The sequence below is a fragment of the Crinia signifera genome, chromosome 5 (assembly GCF_055691185.1).
Source record: "Crinia signifera chromosome 5, ASM5569118v1, whole genome shotgun sequence".
In the NCBI taxonomy this organism is placed as follows: Eukaryota; Metazoa; Chordata; class Amphibia; order Anura; family Myobatrachidae; genus Crinia; species Crinia signifera.
In genome coordinates this window covers 282,015,632-282,037,327 of record NC_139221.1, presented here as the reverse complement: position 1 = coordinate 282,037,327, position 21,696 = coordinate 282,015,632, and the positions used below count along the sequence as shown (strand labels likewise).

At 42.6% G+C, this 21,696-nt stretch overlaps 1 protein-coding gene across 1 annotated transcript in view; it reads left to right on the top strand.

Annotated features, from left to right (window-relative positions):
* The window catches only part of DNAH11 (dynein axonemal heavy chain 11), a 262,190-nt gene that overhangs the window by 110,429 nt on the left and 130,065 nt on the right, over positions 1 to 21,696 (top strand). Inside the window, exons 30-38 of the mRNA XM_083189115.1 lie at positions 4,017 to 4,157; positions 4,330 to 4,563; positions 7,134 to 7,265; positions 14,239 to 14,399; positions 16,516 to 16,672; positions 16,756 to 16,901; positions 17,003 to 17,119; positions 17,635 to 17,773; positions 20,542 to 20,634. Of these exons, the coding sequence (XP_083045241.1) occupies positions 4,017 to 4,157; positions 4,330 to 4,563; positions 7,134 to 7,265; positions 14,239 to 14,399; positions 16,516 to 16,672; positions 16,756 to 16,901; positions 17,003 to 17,119; positions 17,635 to 17,773; positions 20,542 to 20,634 (1,320 nt within the window). The remainder of the gene's footprint in view (positions 1 to 4,016; positions 4,158 to 4,329; positions 4,564 to 7,133; positions 7,266 to 14,238; positions 14,400 to 16,515; positions 16,673 to 16,755; positions 16,902 to 17,002; positions 17,120 to 17,634; positions 17,774 to 20,541; positions 20,635 to 21,696) is intronic.

Here is a 21,696-nt window from a genome sequence, read left to right as displayed (position 1 = left end):
AATTATTGGAGTAAGGAAACAGTGGGAGATGTCTTCATTGCATTGGTAGAATTGGTGCGTTCACGTGCACTTAACTAATACATTTTATGCATGAATGGAGCCCCAGGACCACATACATACATACATGTATATATGTATAGGTGCCGGACGGGGCAGTCGGGATCCTGACAGTCATTTACCCGACGTCGGGATTTTGACTGTTAAAACACAGACAGACGGGTTCCCGACGGCCACTGGCTATTCTCCCTCATGGGGTGGTGAGCGTAGCGAGCCACCGTGCCCGCAGCCTGGCGAGCGCAGTGAGCCCGCAAGGTGCTTTGTTGCGCTCACCATGCTGTCGAGTCCGGCCAGTCGGGCTAATGACTGTCGGCATCTCGACTGTCGGGATCCTGACTGTCGGAACCCTATACCACACCTATATATATATATATATATATATATATATATATATATATATATATATATATATATATATATATATATATATATATATAGGCAGCACGGATGGTGTAATGGTTAGCATTACTGCGTCACAGCGCTGAGGTCATGGGTTCGATTCCCACCATGGCCCTAACTTTGCGGAGTTTGTATATTGTCCCCATACTTGCATGGGTTTCCTCCGGGTACTCTGGTTTCCTGCCACATATACTGGCAGGTTAATTGGCGCCTAACAAAATGAACCCTAGAATGAATATGTGTGCGTGCACATGTGGTAGGGAATATAGATTGTAAGCTCCATTGGGGCAGGGACTGATGTGAATGTTCAAATATTCTTTGTAAAGCACTGCGGAATATGTGTGCGCTATATTATATATATATATATATATATATATATATATATATATATATATATATATATATATATATATATATATATAATTATTGAAAACTTTATTTATTTGGGTATTCTGCATAATATCCTGCTAGCTACAGTATGAGAGACAGAGCGGACCTCTTTTATTGAGGTTTCTTGCATTTTTCTTTATACCCTTTGAGAGACCAGAAACGTCGCTGTTTTGTTCTTTTATCAAAGAAAATAAATGAAGTACTTGGAACAAAAACACCACCCGCTTCTCATTGACTTGTAGGCATGGATTGTGACACACGTCTGTCTGCAGGACGAGCATAATGTAGAGTAGCCCGCCTTTATCCTTGATGAGTATATGCAGAGAGCATCTGACATCGGGCTAAACATGCTAAGGATCATAGATGGGTCATGTCTTATCTAGCAATGATAAGTAGCGCTACGCCGCAGTGTTGTTTCTCATAGTGTCAGTGACCTATCTGTTCGTGATGGTAATAAGCTTCCTTGAGTTTCTTTAACTGTCATTCTGATATCCTCCCTCCAGTAATAATCTGCCAACCTGGGTGACAGCTAAAGATCCATTAATACTTCAGCTAGATAATTATGCACAAGATTTACACTGGGCTGCTCATAAACAGACAATGGCCATCCATCCAGGCAGAATATGTTGCTTGGAGAAATATCTGTTCTCCAGCTGTTCTAAGATCAAGGGTAAAACCGCATGAAGCCAAGCCTTGCCCTGGACACTATTTATCTGCCTTTATGTTTATGCTGTTTGTTTCGAGGTCCTTCGAAGCGACCAGGCGATCAATGCTAATTACAATATACAGCACTTGATATTTTCCTTCCATATGTGCATTTTATAGACGAGGATAACTTTAATGGAATATTATGTTGAGAAAAGACCTTTCCTATTTCATACATGTCCGGAGGATACAGCCGGCTGTGAGCTTAGGGGAATGGGTCGAAAGGTGGACACTTGAAAAATGACGACATGCATTAGTTCAATATGGTCAAAAGGTCGACATAAGCAGTAGAGCGACATGGAAAAGGTTGATATGAGTTTTTTTATTTTTTTGAGTGTGTATGTCGACATAAAACAACATGGACATGATATAAGTGTAACGTGCCCCCTCGTTTGGCTCACTTTGCTTGGCATGCTTCAGGCACGGCACCTCGCTGCACTCAGCACACTGTTACATTCTCCCTCTATGCCAGTGTGGATAGTTAACTATGAAAAACTCATGTCGACCTATTGCTTGTGTCAACCTTTTGACCATGCCCACCTAATGCATGTTGACCCTTTCTTGTGTCGACCTTTTGTCTGTCGACCAATAATGGTCAACCTATTGACTGTCGACCTAATTACTGTCATCCGATTGACCGCATCCCAGGGGAATAGGCAATAAATTTCTGGCGTTTTCACCAAAGAAAGGGCTTTTCCCACCTTCTCCGACTCATTTATTTATTTATTAATTTTAAATTACATTTATTTTTATGTTCCCATGAGAATATAAACCGCCAAACAGACGTAAAGAAACAAACATAGAACACAGCCATAGAAGCATTTGCCAGTATCATTAATATTTAGCCCCCACTTACACTTAAATCTTACAGAGTGGAACGTATGTTTCTCTGTGTATTTGTAATACAAGGACAAACCATTTTTAGCTTTCCCCAATGTAAATTAAAAGGTGTACAGCAGATAAATCTCTGATATTGTGCGCTGCTTACTGATGTACCCAGAGACCTCTTAGGGGTGGCCTGGATAACACGTGAAGAAAGGCACAGCTTCCGCCACTAGCTACTGTAGGTCACACCTACTGTAGCTGGATCCTCTCCAGGTCAAATCCATGTGCACAGGTGCAGCCGCTGGAACCCTCTGCCTAATGCATTAAGCTTCTATTTTGAAAGACAGAAAACCTCTGCTTTGGGATAAGGTTTTAAATGGGGGTTCCGAGATAAACTCTATAATGGTAATTACCTGCACCACTGTGCATCATGCAGTCACTGATCCTCCAAAGACCAATCAATGTTATTTATTTATTTACTTATTGCAATTGGAAAATGTTGTTGCATGTAACAAACACATTGGTAATATGCTTTTATTTCCATACCTTCACTAGTAGAAGGATATGTGATTGCTTGTATCATTCCCATTCTTATTTCCACCAAGTTTTAGCAGCAACCTTCGCTGAGTTAAATATAAATGATTCTGTTTTGTAAAATATGCTTATACCGTATCTGTGGCTTTGGTGTGGGGATTTGAGTCTCCTATTCAGAGGTTGAGAGTTCCAGAGATAGTGCTCTGAATGCTGAAGGTATTCGCAAATGCTAGTTCATCAGCACTGTAATACAGTACCAGTTATTGATTTTCTTCTTGTGGTACTTCTTTAGCGATCTACTAGTGATTCTTTCTTGGCTTCAAATAGGTTTTCCAGAAAACATGCACATACTGTGTATATATATATATAGTGTTCATTCTAGCACCCGCTAACTTTGAAAACCCATGCAGTTCCTCTTCCCTGCCTGGGGTGTCGCTGTCTGCTGTAGTGCTTCTAGCACAGTGTGGTCTTTATATCAGCACTGATATGCAAACCAGACCTGTGCTAGAAACACCACAGCAGACAGCGACACCCCAGGCAGGGAAGAGGAACTGCATGGTTTTTCAAAGATAGCGGGTGCTAGAATGAACACTATATATAATATATATATATATATATATATATGTATATGTGTTACTCTTTGTATTGCTCTTGCTGTTTGCGTAAGAGAACCGCCCTGTTGTAAAAACTTCCTTCTTAATCCTTTGACTGATTGCAGCAGATATTTGTCCAGAATTTGGGCAAGAGGCACCAAGCTTCAAATGAAGAGTGATAAACAATTGCAGTAACCGACATGTTGTTATTCTTTAGCTCTAAGTTTACGTATAATACTGAACATGAGCTTTTGTGTGGTCCATTCATACTATAAGTACCTCTAAGGAAAATACCCAAAAGGTTCCTTAGTCCACAAGATTTTCTGCAATATAAAGATACTGCAAGTGTGTGTGATCTACAGTGGAGCTTTGTTGGTTCTTTTACATATGCTTGGGCTCATTTCCCAACCCTTAGCACTGGAGAGGGGGTAGCATCTGCTGGCCCCAGGTATTGGAGCAGGGGAGGGGATAAGCCAGGAGTGCAGCCCTCTCTTACATTCTTATCTGTTGCAGGTGACACGTCACTTAGCTAAACTTTTCGACAACATCGCTGATCTTCAGTTCCAAGAGCATGCTGAGAGCGAGGCGACGGGAATGTACAGCAAGGAAAAGGAGTTTGTGCCATTCAATGTGAACTGCCAGTGCACTGGACAGGTGAATGTGCCTTACATTATTGACCGCTGTGATATTTTTGAAGCACCTCAACTGCAGAAGCTGTCCCCATCTATGGAGACACTTTCTGTAGTTGAAAGCAGAGGGGCCGATGAAGATATCAGAGATACTATCATAATAAATAACCCTATTTTCTGATCTATTCCTCCGAAAGGTGGAGCATTGGCTGAAGAATGTGGAAGATACAATGTGTGAGACTGTGCGCTACCACATTGCAGAGGCCGTGGCAGCATATGAGGACAAGCCGAGGGATCAGTGGATATTTGACTATCCAGCTCAGGTGGCACTGACCAGTTACCAGATCTGGTGGACCATTGATGTCGGAATTGCTTTTGAGAGGCTGGAAGAGGGATTTGAAACTGCACTAAAGGATTACAACAAGAAACAGGTTGGTCTAAATGTTGCATCTCTGCCTTTTCATGTGGAATCACATAACTCATTGGAGGGTATGTGATTGGGTGTGAAAATCAAAAAGTGTTAGAATTCCAGTTTTTGTAAAGCGGCAATCATTTACATGGCAAAATCAAATCTCTCACTTTCTGATTCTCCCTGCACTATATGGCTTTGTTAGGAAGTCTGTAACTACAGGGTTAAAATTTTTAGTAGGGTATGCTGATAGCCATGTTACATTCTATAACTTTTTATATGCTGTCAGTAATGTACCAAATGTTGCATCTTAACTCCGTTGCATGAATACGCATCTTCCAAGCATGAATAACTACAGACCTGGAGTAGCCAACTCCAGTCCTCAAGAGCTACCAACAGTTAACGTTTTCCAGGTCTCCTCACAGAATCGCAAGTGAAGTAATTATCTCCACCTGTGGATCTTTTAAAATCTGTCAGTCAGTAATGAGTGCACCTGTGAGGTGAGCTGGAAAACGTGAACTGTTAGTAACTCTCGAGGACTGGAGTTGGCTACCACTGCTATAGACAGACAGTAAAATGTTGGCCGTGGTCTGATTATCTGCTGCTGTGGCCGTGGTATTGCGGCCTCAGTGGGTTACATTATAGTTATTGCGAGTCATGGATTCCTGACTTGTCACTTATTTGCTATCTCTATTCATTAGTGCATTGTGTCTCCTGTAATGACAAATACAGTATTAGCCCTATCCCAAACTTCATCTTAAATCCACCATAACTTTTATGGATGTGGCATTACAACAAACACAGTATAATTTACCTGACCAGATTAAACTACATTGGCCCAAAACGGAGGAAGAGTTCAGCCTACCAATAACAGCATCGCTCTGTATGTGTGGTAGTCAGCTGACTAATGACATGGAGCCCATGCTACCACCAATTCCCTGACCCAGGAATCACCTTGATTAGCGCCATTTAGGCATGGGTTTAGGTACACTTAATACATTTTAATGGTAACAATTATAACCAAATGTAATTCCTAGAATATGCAAGTATGCCTGGCCAATAAAGCCAATTCTGATTCTGATATATGATGCTCTTACTTTTCTGTTCTCTGACTTGGGGAGGGAAGATGTTCCCTGGTGATACTGACCATTCCCTGGTGATACTGATTATCAGAAATTAGATACTTATGGGTCAATTTACTAAAGGCTCTAAAAATTAAAAGAGGTAATGTTGCCCATAGAAACCATTGAGATTCTATGTATAATTTTCTGAGATGCAATAGAGAAATGATAGAATCTGGTTAGTTTTATGTAATTCATATCACCTCTTTTCATTTTTAGGACCTTCAGTAAATGTACCTCTTAATGTATCAAAGCCCAAATTGCTGGGTTATATTAAACCCCCACCAGGGCATTGTGGAGGTTAATATGTTCCACCTCACCATTAGAGGTGGTGGAACTCGGTTCCACCCCGTTCCCCCTCACTTTAACCCCTGACCCCCACGCTCTCGCGGTCAGTGTGGAACCATCGCTGTTCATGTCTTACAGATGGAGCGCATCTTAGACAATATCACCAGATTCCCTTAACTGGTGATCGCTTGCGGAGAAGCGCTCCACCTGACGAGGCCGCGCGAGTGTCTTACACACACACACACACACACACACACACACACACACACGCGCACGCGCGCGCGACCCCGTCAACACTTTCCCTGCTCATCTTGTCTTCAGAGAGATGGGCAGGATTAGGGGTTAGCTGGGGGCAGCTGCTGAGAGCATCGGGGGAGCTGTAGTGGGCAGTGGAGGGCTCCATCAGAACGGGGCGCGTGAGCGTCTCGTGCACATTTGCCCCCTTCTTAGGGAAAGCGGTGGTTAGCAATTCGATTACCATTAGCAGCTCCATCTGTAAATTAGCTAAATGGCTATTGCAACAATTTATTGGAGGCGAACCCCTGTGAAGGCCTCTACCAACTCCGGATCATGATAAATAGGCGAGACCCTAAATCCTATTAAAATGTTCCCCTTTCTCAGGCATTTGGGATTGCATGGTCACTGTATATATAGATGTAGCCACACGAATTGCTACGTGCGACTCCTGTGGCAATTGGCACAATCCTGATGCCATGCACGTGTGTCTAATTCACTCCTGCGGCTCATAGAACAGCATTGAGCAGCGATATCACCGGGTGCGAATTTGGCACGCCGAACGGGAAAACGATCAAACGGAGGAGATCCGGCAACAATGAGCATGGCTACATCTGTACCACCTTTGGTGCTAATTACTGGAGGTCACTGGCCCATAAGGACGGTTGTACTCTATTGCAGGTTCCTCTCCAAGCTTAAGCTGGGGCAATACTGCTAAGTATGACAATCCCACAGGAATGCATGTCTATGAAACCATAGTGACTGCCTAATTTATCAGACCCTGTTTCAGCAGCCTATTGTACTTGTGTAGGCCCATGCACGTTTGTTTCCCCTGGGATGAAAGTTGCCAAGTTTGACTTGCTCCTTTTTCCACAATGGAAGATGCAACAATGAAGGTTGTGGTCTTGTACAGGCATTCTACCTATGTGTGTATTTTGCTTTATTTCAGATTACTCAGTTAAATTCCCTGATCACTATGTTACTGGGAGAACTCACAGCAGGAGACAGACAGAAGATCATGACAATATGTACAATAGATGTCCATGCCAGAGATGTAGTTGCTAAACTTATTATGCATAAGGTAAGAGATGTCCATATGCCACACTCTGCGAGACTTTGTACTCAACTGTAAGCTACAGGAAACATCTTCTATTAGCAAACAATACATTGTCCCAAAGCATACTTGCCGACTTTGTAAAACTCCTCTCCGGGAGAAGCCCGGAGAGGAGTGAAAGGGGGGCGGGGCGATGCTACGTTTTGGGGGCGGGGTGTGGCTGCTGTCACCAAGCCCCGTCCCCATGACTGGCAGCAGCATCAATTTGCGGGTCCGTGGATGGTGGGAGGGGCTAAAATGATGCAAAATGACGCGATTCGCGTAATTTTAGCCCCACCCCCTCCCCACAGACCCACGAAATTTGGAGTTTATTACCGCGGGGAAGGGGGTAGCTGGGGCTCCTGCGAAAATGCAGGAGAGTTGCCCACCTTCCTGGGGGGCCGGGAGGGGGACCCGATTTGCGGGACCCTCCCGGCCATTCTGGGAGGGTAGGCAAGTATGTCCCAAAGTCCCCAGATATTGTTACTTGCTTATAAAAGTGTTTGTGTAATTGACTTTTTGATAAGGTGCAAAGGAACATTCAGAAATAGTACATTGTTTTACTCAATACTAGCGGCTGCCTACGTTCAGCTCAAGTGTCTGCTAAATCTACTGTAGCCTGTCTTTGTTAGATTGCAGCGCTCAGCGCCTGTCTCCGCATACACTGCTTAGTGTAAGACTTACAGTCTTCCTTTTTCCCCTTGCAACCAACGTAGTTAAGCGTCACCCTGAGTGACAGGTCGCTTAAGCGAATAGCAGGGCAGAGACCCCTGACCCTGCTGGCAGCGTTACTCTTTCCTGTGAGGAAGTCCCCGCGTTAGAGTGTGCCTCAGATCGTGTGTGACTCCGTCCATGCTGTTTGTAGCTCCACGTGCACCGGAGCGCATAGGAGCAAGCCCCCGCTGTAATCCCGTTACCAGCGTGACTTTTGCACAGGGAGATCAGTCATCATTGGCAGCAGCGAGACTGGGAGAGATACCGCAGCGTAAACCAGCAGACTGTCATTTACCCTGCACGCGCCAAAACGCTACAGCTAAGTAACAACCAGAGACTGTCGTTACCAAATGTACAAGTTGTATTACTGCTTGAAGTTAACTACTAAAGTACTGTTGTAACCTACAAGCCTGCCACTTGAATAAACCCTTCAAACTGGTTATATCTTCTAAGTGTGAGGTCTAACAACCACACTGCACGTACTTATATACACTCTGCCAATAGGTTATGGGCCCAGCACGTCACGTGCGCGAAGATTAACCCCCTGAAGACAAAGTGCTAGCGCAGTACATAAAAGAACACAAAGGAATTATTTCTAAATTGCCATTTGTGGAAGAGTTAACGAGAATGCACAGTACAGGGCATAGCATGAACTTTCCAAAGCTCAAAGGCTCAGAGAATTACACTACATGGAAGTTCGCCATGGAAATGCAGCTTAAGAGGGAGAAGCTATGGAAAGTCACAATAGCCCCAGGAGAAAGTCCAAACCCAGAAGAGGTAGACAAGGCCATTGGCACAATAGGCCTGGCTGTGGAGCAGCATGTTTATTCTACTATCTGTGGGAAGGAGTCCGCTAAGGACATGTGGACAACTCTACAAGGTGCTTATGAAAATAAAGGCTTAATGAGAAGGATAAGTCTGAGACGCACACTGTATGGAACAAAATTGAATGCATGCAAGGACATGAACGACTATATTGATAAAATACTATCGATAGCTCAGCAATTGGCGTGTGTAGGAGCAAAAGTGGATGAGGAAGAAGTAGCAATGGTAATGCTGCAGAATTTGACAGAGGAATTTGACTTTCTGGTTGTCGCACTAGAGTCAAATGAGACCAAGCTTACAACTGAAGTTGTGAGAGCCAAACTACTACAGTTCCAAGAGAGAATCCACAAGGATGCCATAGCTGAAGGTTCTGCCTTAGTAGCAAAGGGTGCGAAACCCAAGAAATGCACATTCAAATGTTATGTGTGCCACAAAGTAGGGCACAAGGCTTCAGAATGCAGGCTGAAGAACACTAGTGGCATGCACAAGCGGCATGATAAAAAGAACGAGTCAGCACTGAATGTAACAGACAAGCCAAGGAGGGATCTCTGGTACATGGACTCGGGAGCCTCTAGACACTTCAGCTGCAACAAGGAGTGGTTCAATTCTTTAACACAGTGTAACCCCACAACAGTTACCGGGATTGGTGAAAAGATCCTTACTGCTTCAAGTGTTGGGACAATCACAGTGAGACTAAGAATTGAGGGACAGACAGTAGTCACAGATATCCAAGACGTCCTGTATGTACCAGAATTGGGAAGTAACCTCATCGCTATCAGCGTACTCGAGGCAAAAGGCTACAGAGTCCAGTTTGCAAAGGGCAAGTGCATGGTGCATAATGAAAGAGGGACTGTAATTGCTTCAGCAACCCGATGCAACCAACTATACGTCCTAGACACAGATGAATGTGTAGCTTTGGCAGCCTCTGCTGAAAATGAGTCCATGGAGCTCTGGCACAGACGTTTGGGACACTTAGGATATGATAATGTCCAGAAATTAGCTGATGGGATGGCAACAGGAATCACAGTGAAAGACACCGGAAGACCTGTGTGCGAGAGTTGCATAAAAGGCAAGCAGACCCGCAACCCATTTCCCAAGTCAGCAAGCAGAGCAGAAACACAACTAGCTCTGGTACACACAGATGTGTGCGGACCAATGGAAGAGGAGTCAACCAGTGGTTACAAATACTTCATGACTCTCATCGATGACGCCACAAGAATGACACACGTATACTTCATAAAGAAGAAAAGTGAGGTGGTCAAGAAAATTGTGGAGTACAAGAACCTAGTGGAAACTCAGACGGGCCTAAAACTAAAGGTCCTGAGATCCGACAATGGGGGAGAGTACGAAAATGAAGTACTAACCGACTTCCTAAAAAGGCATGGCATAAAGCATCAGCTGACGATGGCCTACACGCCTGAACAGAATGGCGTAAGTGAAAGGGCGAACAGAACAATCGTTGAAAGAGCACGAGCGATGGTGAACGATGCTGGCCTGGAGAAGAGTTTTTGGGCAGAAGCTGTATCTACTGCAGTATACCTGAAAAACAGAACACCTACAGTGGCCGTGAAGGGAAAAACCCCCTTAGAGGCCTGGTCTGGGAAGAAGCCAGACATCAGTCACCTCCGTGTCTTTGGGAGCAGGGCTTATGCACATATACCAAAAGAGAGAAGGAAGAAACTTGACCCAAAATCAAGACAGTGCATATTGCTAGGCTATTGTGAGGAGAGCAAAGGGTACAGGCTCTGGGATGCAGAGAACAGACGTCTCCTGAAATCAAGAGATGTGATATTTCAAGAAACAGCATCACCCACAAAAGCAAAAGAGCAAGAAAAGCAAGCACTAGTAGAGGTATGTGAAATAGAAAGCATACCTGCAACAGAAAATACTGAAGGAGGAAGCGAACCAACTAAAAGAGCTTCTGTGAGAAGAAACAAGGGCATACCAGCCAGAAGATATGAGGAAGAATATGCGAATATTGCTTTCAGTGAACCTCAGAGTATTCAAGAAGCGAAAGCGTGCAGTGATTGGGCGAAATGGAAATCTGCAATAGACACAGAGTTATCAGCACTGAGAGAGAATGATACTTGGACCATAGTAAATAGGCCAAGCAACCGCAAGACAGTCAAGAACAAGTGGGTCTTCTGCAAGAAGTTAAATTCAGACGGAGAAGTTGCCCGTTACAAAGCCCGTCTTGTTGCTAAGGGATACACACAGAGATCCGGAATTGACTATGGGGAGATATACTCACCTGTTGCGAGGTATAACACTCTCAGATTAGTAATTGCAGTCGCCACTTTACAAGACTTACTGCTATACCAATTAGACTTCGATTCAGCGTTTCTAAATGGAGAACTACTTGAAGAGATCTATATGGAATCACCAGATCATTATGATGAGAATGAACTTCAGACAGAGAAAGTGTGTCTTCTGAAGAAATCCATATATGGCCTAAAGCAGAGTGGTCGTTGCTGGTACATAAAATTGGACACAGTACTGCTTGAAATGAATTTTATTAGATCAGAGACTGACCACTGCCTTTATCACAAAACTCTGGGAGAAAAGTTGTTCATCATAGCAGTCTATGTGGATGATATACTTATAGCAGGTCACGAAGATCACATCACAAGTGTAAGAGATCAACTGAAACAGAGATTCAAGTTGAAAGACTTAGGTCCAGCCAATCATCTGTTGGGCATGAGGATTGTTCAAAACTTGCAAAAGGGAACAGTCACAGTCGACCAACAAACGTACATCGAGGCAACAATCTTGAAGTATGGGATGGCAGACTCCAAGTCAGTGAATACACCAATTGACAAAAGCATCAAGATTACAAAAGGTATGTCACCAACCACACAAGAAGAAATGGAGGAAATGCAAGATGTTCCTTACAAGAACGTGGTTGGAAGTCTTATGTATGCAAGTATTGGAACTCGTCCAGACATCACTCATGCAGTCAGTCGGGTGAGCCAATTTGCAATAAATCCTGGAAGACAACACTGGATCGCAGTGAAGAGGATTCTGAGATACCTAAAAGGTACAAGTTCCTTGAAATTAAAATTCGCCAAGACAAGCAATTCAAATTTGAAAGTCTTCTGCGATGCCGACTGGGGAGCAGATGAAGATGATCGTCGTTCCCACACCGGTTACCTGTTCACACTGGCCGGAGCAGCAGTTAGTTGGGCGAGTAGAAAACAACCGACCGTTGCTCTCTCAACAACCGAGGCCGAATACATGGCTCTTACAGAGACATCAAAAGAAGCACTCTGGATCAAAGAGACTTTGTGTGAGTTAGGTCTACTTTATGAAGAAGAGACTATCAGTATCGCATGTGATAACAGGGGAGCAATAGATCTTTCCTGTACTACCAAGCACCATGGAAGGTCAAAGCACATCGCGATAAGACATCACTTCATCAGAGAACTAGTGGAGAACAAGTCCATCGATGTTGAATACATTGCAAGTGAACAGAATGTCGCTGACATGCTTACTAAAGGACTGTCGGGAAACTTGCTTATTAAGTTCGTGAAGGACTGTGGACTTGTCTAAGTTCAAAAATGTTGATTTGAAGTTTTGATGTTCTGAATGTCTTTTTTTCTCTCTAACCATATTTTCGGTTACAGGTATTACAAAAGGACAAAGCATTGTATTGAGTTCTTTTATGTAGCCGAAGACAGCCTTAAGCGAGGGGGAGTGTTAGATTGCAGCGCTCAGCGCCTGTCTCCGCATACACTGCTTAGTGTAAGACTTACAGTCTTCCTTTTTCCCCTTGCAACCAACGTAGTTAAGCGTCACCCTGAGTGACAGGTCGCTTAAGCGAATAGCAGGGCAGAGACCCCTGACCCTGCTGGCAGCGTTACTCTTTCCTGTGAGGAAGTCCCCGCGTTAGAGTGTGCCTCAGATCGTGTGTGACTCCGTCCATGCTGTTTGTAGCTCCACGTGCACCGGAGCGCATAGGAGCAAGCCCCCGCTGTAATCCCGTTACCAGCGTGACTTTTGCACAGGGAGATCAGTCATCATTGGCAGCAGCGAGACTGGGAGAGATACCGCAGCGTAAACCAGCAGACTGTCATTTACCCTGCACGCGCCAAAACGCTACAGCTAAGTAACAACCAGAGACTGTCGTTACCAAATGTACAAGTTGTATTACTGCTTGAAGTTAACTACTAAAGTACTGTTGTAACCTACAAGCCTGCCACTTGAATAAACCCTTCAAACTGGTTATATCTTCTAAGTGTGAGGTCTAACAACCACACTGCACGTACTTATATACACTCTGCCAATAGTCTTCACTTGGCATAGACCACTGTTAGGCTGGAAGCCTCAAAGGACCGGGGAAGTCACTTTGGGATAAAATACTTAATATTTTAGATAATGCTAAAAAATTTCACCCATCACTCTCAAACCCCATCCTCCTCTCACGTCTCCTCCATACACCCACGGATTTCTGACATACCTTTTCCTGGCAACTGACTACTGCTCTGGCTCCCACTGTTCATGATCTAGACGAGACATCTACATTTATTGTCATTTTTTTTATACAGTTAGCAACAGTAGAATGTTAGAACAGAGTTCTGACAGATCAACTACATCTGTATATAATATATTGGATTGCCTTTATATAGACTAGCATCTAAGGGATATATTCAATGTGGGGGGGGGAGCGGCTGATGGCGAGCTATACGGCGAGCAGCACCAATAGCTTGCCGTCAGTATTACACTCACCCCTGCACTCGCCATTTCCACCTCGCATATTCCCTGAAGCAAGGTGGAAACGGTGAGTGTGGTTATCAAAACGTCGAGGCTCACTTCAAAATGCAGCAGGCTTGCTGCATTTGCGGCGAACCTCACCGTTTAGGGGAATCCTCACTATCCTCTGACAGAATGTAGAATATGACGAGCGGGTGGCGAGGGGGCTGAACAGCGCAGATGGCTTTTCCTCGCTAAAAAAAGCCATCCTCGCTGTACAAACCCCCTCACCACTGTTTACTGAGCGGCATTGAATACACCTGTAAGCATGGGCATCCTAAACGCCAGAACTGGTAGCGAGCTTTGAGCTTTTTTTTTCAGCAATAAATTTTATTGAAAATATAAATTTTCAGGTTTTTGCAGGGGGGATACAGAAAAAGGGCAAGTTGGCCGGGGATACAGTACCAGACACATGGGATATAGACATAGATGGAACATTTAAACAATTATACATATATATAATCCAATAGGTAGAAGAAAATGTAATACATCAAATACATCCAACTGTACGTAGGTCTAGCAGTAGAGCATATTAGTAGATATCAAATCTAATAAAACATTGGGACTATACTAGGCATGGAATAGGAGGAGGAGGGAGGAAAGCTAGCTATGATGAGGAAGCGGAATTATTTTACAGGGGTTTTTTTTTCTTGTTTTTTTGTTTTTCTTACAGGTGAGCAATTCTCAGGATTTTGCTTGGTTGTGTCAACTTCGGCATCGCTGGGATGACAAACAAAAGCATTGCTTTGCCAATATCTGTGACGCCCAATTCCAGTATTCCTATGAATATTTGGGAAACACCCCCAGATTGGTTATTACACCCTTAACTGACAGGTAAATAACTTTCGTGATTGGATTGTAAACTGTAGCTAATTCCACATTCATTCATTTATTTCTTTTTAAAATACTGGTCATTTATTTCATGTCAGAGTGTAATGATGATGGTAGGTAGCCATCCAAGTTGTCTTTTAAAAAACTGAAAAATTTAAGATGCAAATACAATTACATAGCTTGACGTGCCATCGGGAATGTCTACGAAGATAATAAACATGTTGCAACCACAGCAGGGCAGAAGCTGCTGCAACAGCCAGAGCATGGCTCTAACTATCCACCTTCCCTTCCCAACCACAGCAGGGCAGAAGTTGCTGGAGCAGCCAGACCAAGTCTCCAACTATCCACCTACTATTTCCAACTACAGCAGGGCAGAAACTTTTGCAGCAGCCAGAGCAGGCCTCTAACTATCCACCTACCTTTCCCAACCACAGCAGGGCAAAAGCTGCTGCAGCAGCCAGAGCAGGTCTCTAACTATTAACCTTCCCTTCCCAACCACAGCAGGGCAGAAGCTGCTGCAGCAGCCAGAGCAGGTCTCTCACTATCCACCTTCCCTTCCCAACCACAGCAGGGCAGGAGCTGCTGCAACAGCCATAGCAGGTCTCTATCTATCCACCTTCCCAGCCACAGCAGGGCAGGAGCTGCTGCAGCAGCCAGAGCAGATCTCCAACTATTCATCTTCCCTTCCCAACCACAGCAGGGCAGAAGCTGCTGCAGCAGCCAGAGCAGATCTCCAACTATTCACCTTCCCTTCCCAACCACAGCAGGGCAGAAGCTGCTGCAGCAGGCACAGTAAGTCTCCAACTACTTCTCTTCCCAACCACAGCAGGGCAGAAGCTGCTGCAGCAGGCACAGTAAGTCTCCAACTATCCACCTTCCCTTCCCAACCACAGCAGGGCAGCAGCTAAAACCCTCAATAAATAAGCAATCAAGAGAAAAAATAAATGACTGGGGATCGATTTCACATGGATTTCACAACGTTATCTAAAGTGTTTGATTCACAGACCACTCTGCCGATGAGTCGCTTATTAATTTCAGTTTTTTAAAAGTTTTGTAAAGTGAAATGTTTTTAATTTAATGAAACCTTAAGGGTTTAATTAAGGGAGTCCGTTTATTGTGTTGTATTCAGAAAGTCATAAGCATATAACAATGCATAAAAACAACAGAAATAGCATGGACCCTTATGACAGCACCCTTAAGGGGTCTTCCGATTAAACCCATCTTCGGACTTAGTTCGTCCCTTAAGATGATAAGGTAGTGTGCAAAGATTGAAGATGATTAAGTAAAGCGTTGAAGACTTATCGTGGATCATCCAAACACACACACACACACACACACATTGTTCAGTTATACTTATGTAGATTTATAATGTTTATCCAGTAAGGGGCAGGGCTTAATGATTTCATTACTAGCACTAACATGAGGACATCATCAAGCTCTTTTCCCTCCTGTGATGACTAGAAGGGGAAAACTTAGCCATCCCCAAAGTTCAAACACCTGCAGTGCTTAGGAGGTCCTAATATGTTTCTCAAACTGTTAACACATAAATGGTTGGATATTATTAGTGTTTTTATGCATAGTAACTTGTGGTTAAAGCCTCACTTATTTAACTAGCAGAACATAAGGGTCTCGCAACTCGCGCAGTTTCCTGCAGCTCAGCATCTACACTGATATAGAACACATAATATTGACTTCTCTATGAAACTAATACCCCTTTCACACCAGCCACCCGGCAATTACCCGGCATTTTTAAGTGCCGGGCAATTTTGCCGGGTGCAGCCGGACCCCATTCACACCACCCGCAAATTACCAGGTTAAAGCTTTTCAACCCGGTAATTTGCTGCAAAACCCGGGCTTTTTTGGTGGTGTGAAAGGGCCAACATGGGTCCTAAATCCCAGCACTCCAACCCTGGTCAAGAGCAGGGTCAGAGTGCCGGGATTTAAGACCTGTGTTGACCCTTTCACACCACCAAAAAACCAGAGTTTCCCTGCAAATTACCGGGTTGAAAAGCTTTAACCCGGTAATTTGTTTTGTGGGTTGAATGGGGTATAATTGCCATGTTTCCTTAATTTGTTCCTAAAATATTTCCAAATGATTGATTTCATTGTTCCCTCGAAGGTGCTATATAACCCTGACTCAGTCTCTCCATCTGACGATGAGCGGCGCTCCTGCGGGCCCAGCCGGAACTGGCAAAACTGAAACCACAAAAGATTTAGGACGAGCCCTTGGGGTTATGGTGTATGTATTCAACTGCTCTGAACAGATGGACTATAAAGTAAGTTAAATGGAAAATTCACAATCTGTGCTTCCTAAAACATTTCTTCTCACAGCGCAGTTCCACAGCAGTTTGTCTTCTAGTCCGTAGGAAACATATATAAAGGTCTGGCGCAGACAGGAGCCTGGGGCTGTTTTGATGAATTTAACAGGATTGCAGTAGAAGTTCTCTCAGTAGTTGCCGTACAAGTGAAAAGCATTCAGGATGCCATTCGCAATAAGAGAGAGAGGCAAGTAGAGGCCTCTATCTGGAAATGATAACTTACATCAAATCAAAATGCAATCTTTTGCAAGGAGCGAATTTCACGGCTTGTCCCTCTCCTCCTGACAGATTCGTATTCCTCGGAGAAAACATCACACTGAAAGCATCAGTGGGAATATTTATCACTATGAATCCTGGTTACGCCGGCCGCACGGAACTGCCGGAGAATCTCAAGGCTCTATTTAGGCAAGCAATTGGAGCGCTATCGCCACCTACTGTTGCTTATAACAGTTGCTTATTGCGGTTGCTATTTTACATTATATCCAAAACATTTTTAACCTGTACCTATAAATCTGAAAGAGATGCATAGCAATTGGAATAATACATTTTTTTTTTAGTTACCATATATCACCTTTATAAATAAAATGTGTATGATGTTACAACATCAAACGTCAAAATAAAGTTATTGAATTACTTGTGCTCCTACTGCGCATTGTATTACATCCAGCCATAGGCCACCTGCTTTTGGCTAGTTTGCAAAACACTACTTCATTTTTAGTGCTATGGAATTAATTGTTGATGCATCTTTAGAACCACCGCTGGTCTAAATACATATAAAGTTAGTTTGTATTTGAATTTAAAAAAAAGTTTTGCAAGAAAAAAAAATATCAGTTCTCCTGTTTCAGTGTAATTAACAAAATAACTTTTTTTTTATTATAAACTGCAGCTTTAATGATAACAGGCTGACTTTTTTCTTTCAGGCCGTGTGCCATGGTTGTTCCAGACACGGAACTGATCTGCGAAATAATGCTGATAGCAGAGGGGTTCCTTGATGCCCGGCCGTTAGCCAGGAAATTTATTACCCTTTACACACTGTGCACTGAGCTGCTTTCTAAACAGGTATCATTGAGTTTTATTACATACAGGAGCTTAATGAGGGTACCCTGTATGATGATGTAGAATGGCCCGGTGTACTCATTGTTTTGGGTTGCTACATGACTAATGCCATTTATATGAGAAAGTCCACCCCCCCATTATTAATCCTTTGAGTGCCAAGTGAATTTGTCATCATGATGACCTGTAACATTTACCTTATATAGGAAATATAATATTTTTACACCACATTTTTTATTTGAAAATTTTTATATAACAAATGTGAGTGACGCTGGTGTTTTTAGCGGACATGTCACAGATATGTTTGCTCTCAAAGGGTTAATAACCATACCCTGTTATACTAAGAAATGTTTGCTGCATCAATCTTTTCATTTTATATTTTTACGTTTGGTGGTTTATATATCCATTTTTTTTAAATACATTGTTGTTTTTTTTTTTTAAAGAAATACTTTATTACTGCAAGGTTTTTTTTGCTTTTATAATATGGACTACAGTATTATATGCCCATTAACGAAAAACTGTTCCATGAGCGCAGGTCCTCATATTTTTTTTTTTTTACAATTATAAAAAAAAAAAACCCATAAGCTCCGGAAATGGTATATTTGTGTAACATACCTATGAGGTGTGTCAAAGTATTTTCCCCCATTCATAACTCTATCTCATATCTAAATGATTTAAACACAGCTAATGGAATGCGTGTCTGCTGCAATAAATCTGCAATTACTTTTTGTACCATTCTATTATTCCCAAATTTTGCCTGCAGTCATTTTTTTGGAAAAGATAATTGTACTTTGAGGAAACGGGATCATTAGCTGCTAGTCGGAACATGTTCTTGTCAGAATTAGTTACCGCTTTGTATCTATTCCCTAGTTAATAAGTACTCCTTAATACAGTATAATACAGAAGTCCTAGCCAGAGACAGGTAATTTATAATAAAATATACAGCACGGTATTACAATAGGTGTTTTAAAGTATAGATGACACAAACGCCATCTGCTTCACAAAGGTAGCATATTATCAGTTTAGAGATCCGCGGCAATCCTTGTATAATTAAACGTTCTGTCACAATCTTATGCATAGCAGGGCAGACCATAGAATATTTTTATGATTTGTGTGTTAAACACTTTTATATCTTATTTTTATCCATTCACATTAGTGTATTTAGTTTTACAGCAGTTCTCAAATATAATGCATACTGCACGAAAAAATACATCTTTCAGTTCAACACAGCAGTTCAGAAAATAGGCCTTTAACTTAACTTCTAGAGCATTTCTCTAATTCTATGGCATGCATATTGTCTTGTCATTGGTGTACACTACCCAAAGTGCCTTTTATATATTCACTGGTGTTCTTATTTTAACCATATTGAAAACATTGCATTTGAATCAAGGCAAATCGCATTAAATGATTCATTGCAGTTAGGAGTTTAATTCATGGGTAATGACTGTATCTTAGTGTCTCCATTGAGGATTCACTAATCATTTATTAGGCTCTAAATCGGTCTATAAAACTTGACATAATGTTGCTTGACCTAATTCTTGCTCCATAAAGTGTCATAAACTATTTAAGGCACGATTGGGGCTGATAATTCAAGAATATATTTAAATATTTTTTTTGTTTTGATTTTTTTTGAGTCTTGGGTCATGATTTTGACCATGATCTACTTAAGAGGTTTTACGCTTGATATCTTTACAAGTTTTATAGTATATTGTATTTAGTCTGTAGTTATCTTGCATGACATTCGGGGGTATGCATCGTCTTGCAATGTATTTATTGGTGGATGTGACATTTTCCATCCAGTCCCCTCTCTGCTGTTATATGATGGATCTTACTCAGTTTGGCCATGGGTATGTGTTCGCACGGGTCCGATGATTTTCAATGCGCATTTGTGCGCATGTGCGTGTTCCGGATGCGTGCGTCCGTGACAAACAGACTGTTCGCCGGGTGCACGCACCCAACATTGCAGGCAGGGCGGGGGGGCGTCGGGCCGAGATACTCGTCCATGGGAATGCCTAGCTTTTCAAATGAAAATTCGGGGCGTTTCCATGGAAATCACCAGGTGATGTGGGCACCGGGGGCGGTTAGCGAACGGTGATGTCAGCTGCCCGCCCAGTTCTTCCCAAATGTGCATGCATATATAAGTGACCTTAGAGTCACTTTGTAAATGCGTGCACTTACCACATCTTTTGGTGGTCGGTGACCATCGTAAGATGTGGGAGTTTCCCCCTGGCCTGTGAATGGATATACATCCGCAGGCCATGCAAACATGCACAGCTTGCAAATGAGGGGCGGGCGGCCTGCCATTCTGGTGGACTCACAAGGGTACAAATTTGCATCTGAGCGAGGCAACCAGAATAACCACCCGATGTGTATTAGTTCTCCTTTTCGCTACCTTCATGCAACCATAAGCACCATTACCGTTTCCCCAGTATCGTGACTGGTACTTGGTTTCATGGCCTCCTTAACCCATTGAGTGCCAACATTGTTGTGAGAGATCCTTAAAATATCCACCACAAATGCAATATTTACCTAAACTTCAATTAATTGACTTGGTTGTATTTGTATTTATGTATACTAAAAGACAAGTCGCTGTGGGGGATGCTGGCATTTTTAGTGGATATTTTTTCACAGCAACGTTGGCACAAAGGGTTAAAGGATATGTTCAGGTGACTTAAACTGAATTTTTAAAAACTTGAGGTTGTTTAGCCAAATAAATGTTCAGAATAGTTTTTAAGACTTGATAATATCCATTTTAACTTTTACCCATTTTACAGGATCACTATGATTGGGGCCTACGAGCAGTTAAATCTGTGCTGGTTGTGGCAGGTTCCCTAAGACGGGGTGACAGTAACCGACCGGAAAACCAGGTTTGTTAATGGAAAAAAATGGCTTTATCACTTATTGAATGAAAATCCTGTTTGAACACTTTATTTTAAACTTATTTGAAACACGGTGTTCTAGAGTAACGGGATGTTAGGTACTGCACCAATAGGCCAAATGTTTCTTATTAAAAAATTCAGAAAAAATTATTTAATTAAGTAAATTGTATTTGTATGTTATTCTTAGGGTCAGTTATGTGGCCAGGGATGGGATTTGTTTCGGTTTGTCTACATATTTTGACTGGAAGCCACAAGCACTTATTTTGCCTATAACATTAGCCAGTAACTGGGCCACCCACCCAGGACATCCCTTTAAGTGCCCCCAGGCACCCCTGGCTGACACAGCACCCAGTTTGGGAAGTACTACTTTAATGACTTTATTGTGACATCAATTACATTATAAGGTCACCTCAGTAAATACTCTTATAGGCTGAGACTTGGAGCCTGATTATTTTATTTGCTAGGTTTCATTTATTGTGGCTTCAACCAGCTCCTCAGAGCAGAGCCCCTTTGCCCAATGAAAAAGCTATATAATGATAAAACAGAAGCCAGCCCGTTGCTTCTCCATTCAGTTTAGAAACATAGAATTCGACAGCTGTTAATGCCTATTTGGTCCATCTAGTATGTCCTTTTTTTAACCTTTTTACCCTTAAACCCTATTTGAACCTTCTTTCTTTGTAAGGATGTCTTTATGTCTATCCCATGCATGTTTAATTTGTTCTATTGTCTTGGCCTCTACCACTTCTGATGGAAGGCTATTCCACTTGTCCACTACCCTTTCTGTGAAGTAATGTTTCCTCAGATTTCCGCTGAACCTCCCTCCCTCCAGTGTCAGTGTCCTCGTGTTTTACTACTTCCCTTCATTTGAAGAATTTTTCCCTTCTGAACCTTGTTAAAACCCTTGATATATTTGAAAGTTTCTATCATGCCTCTCCCTTTCTCTTCTCTGCTCCAAAGTATACATATTGAGATTTTTTTTATCTTGCGGGTAAGTTTTGTGATGTTGGCCATGCACCATTTTTGTTGTCCTTCTTTGTACCATCTCTAGAG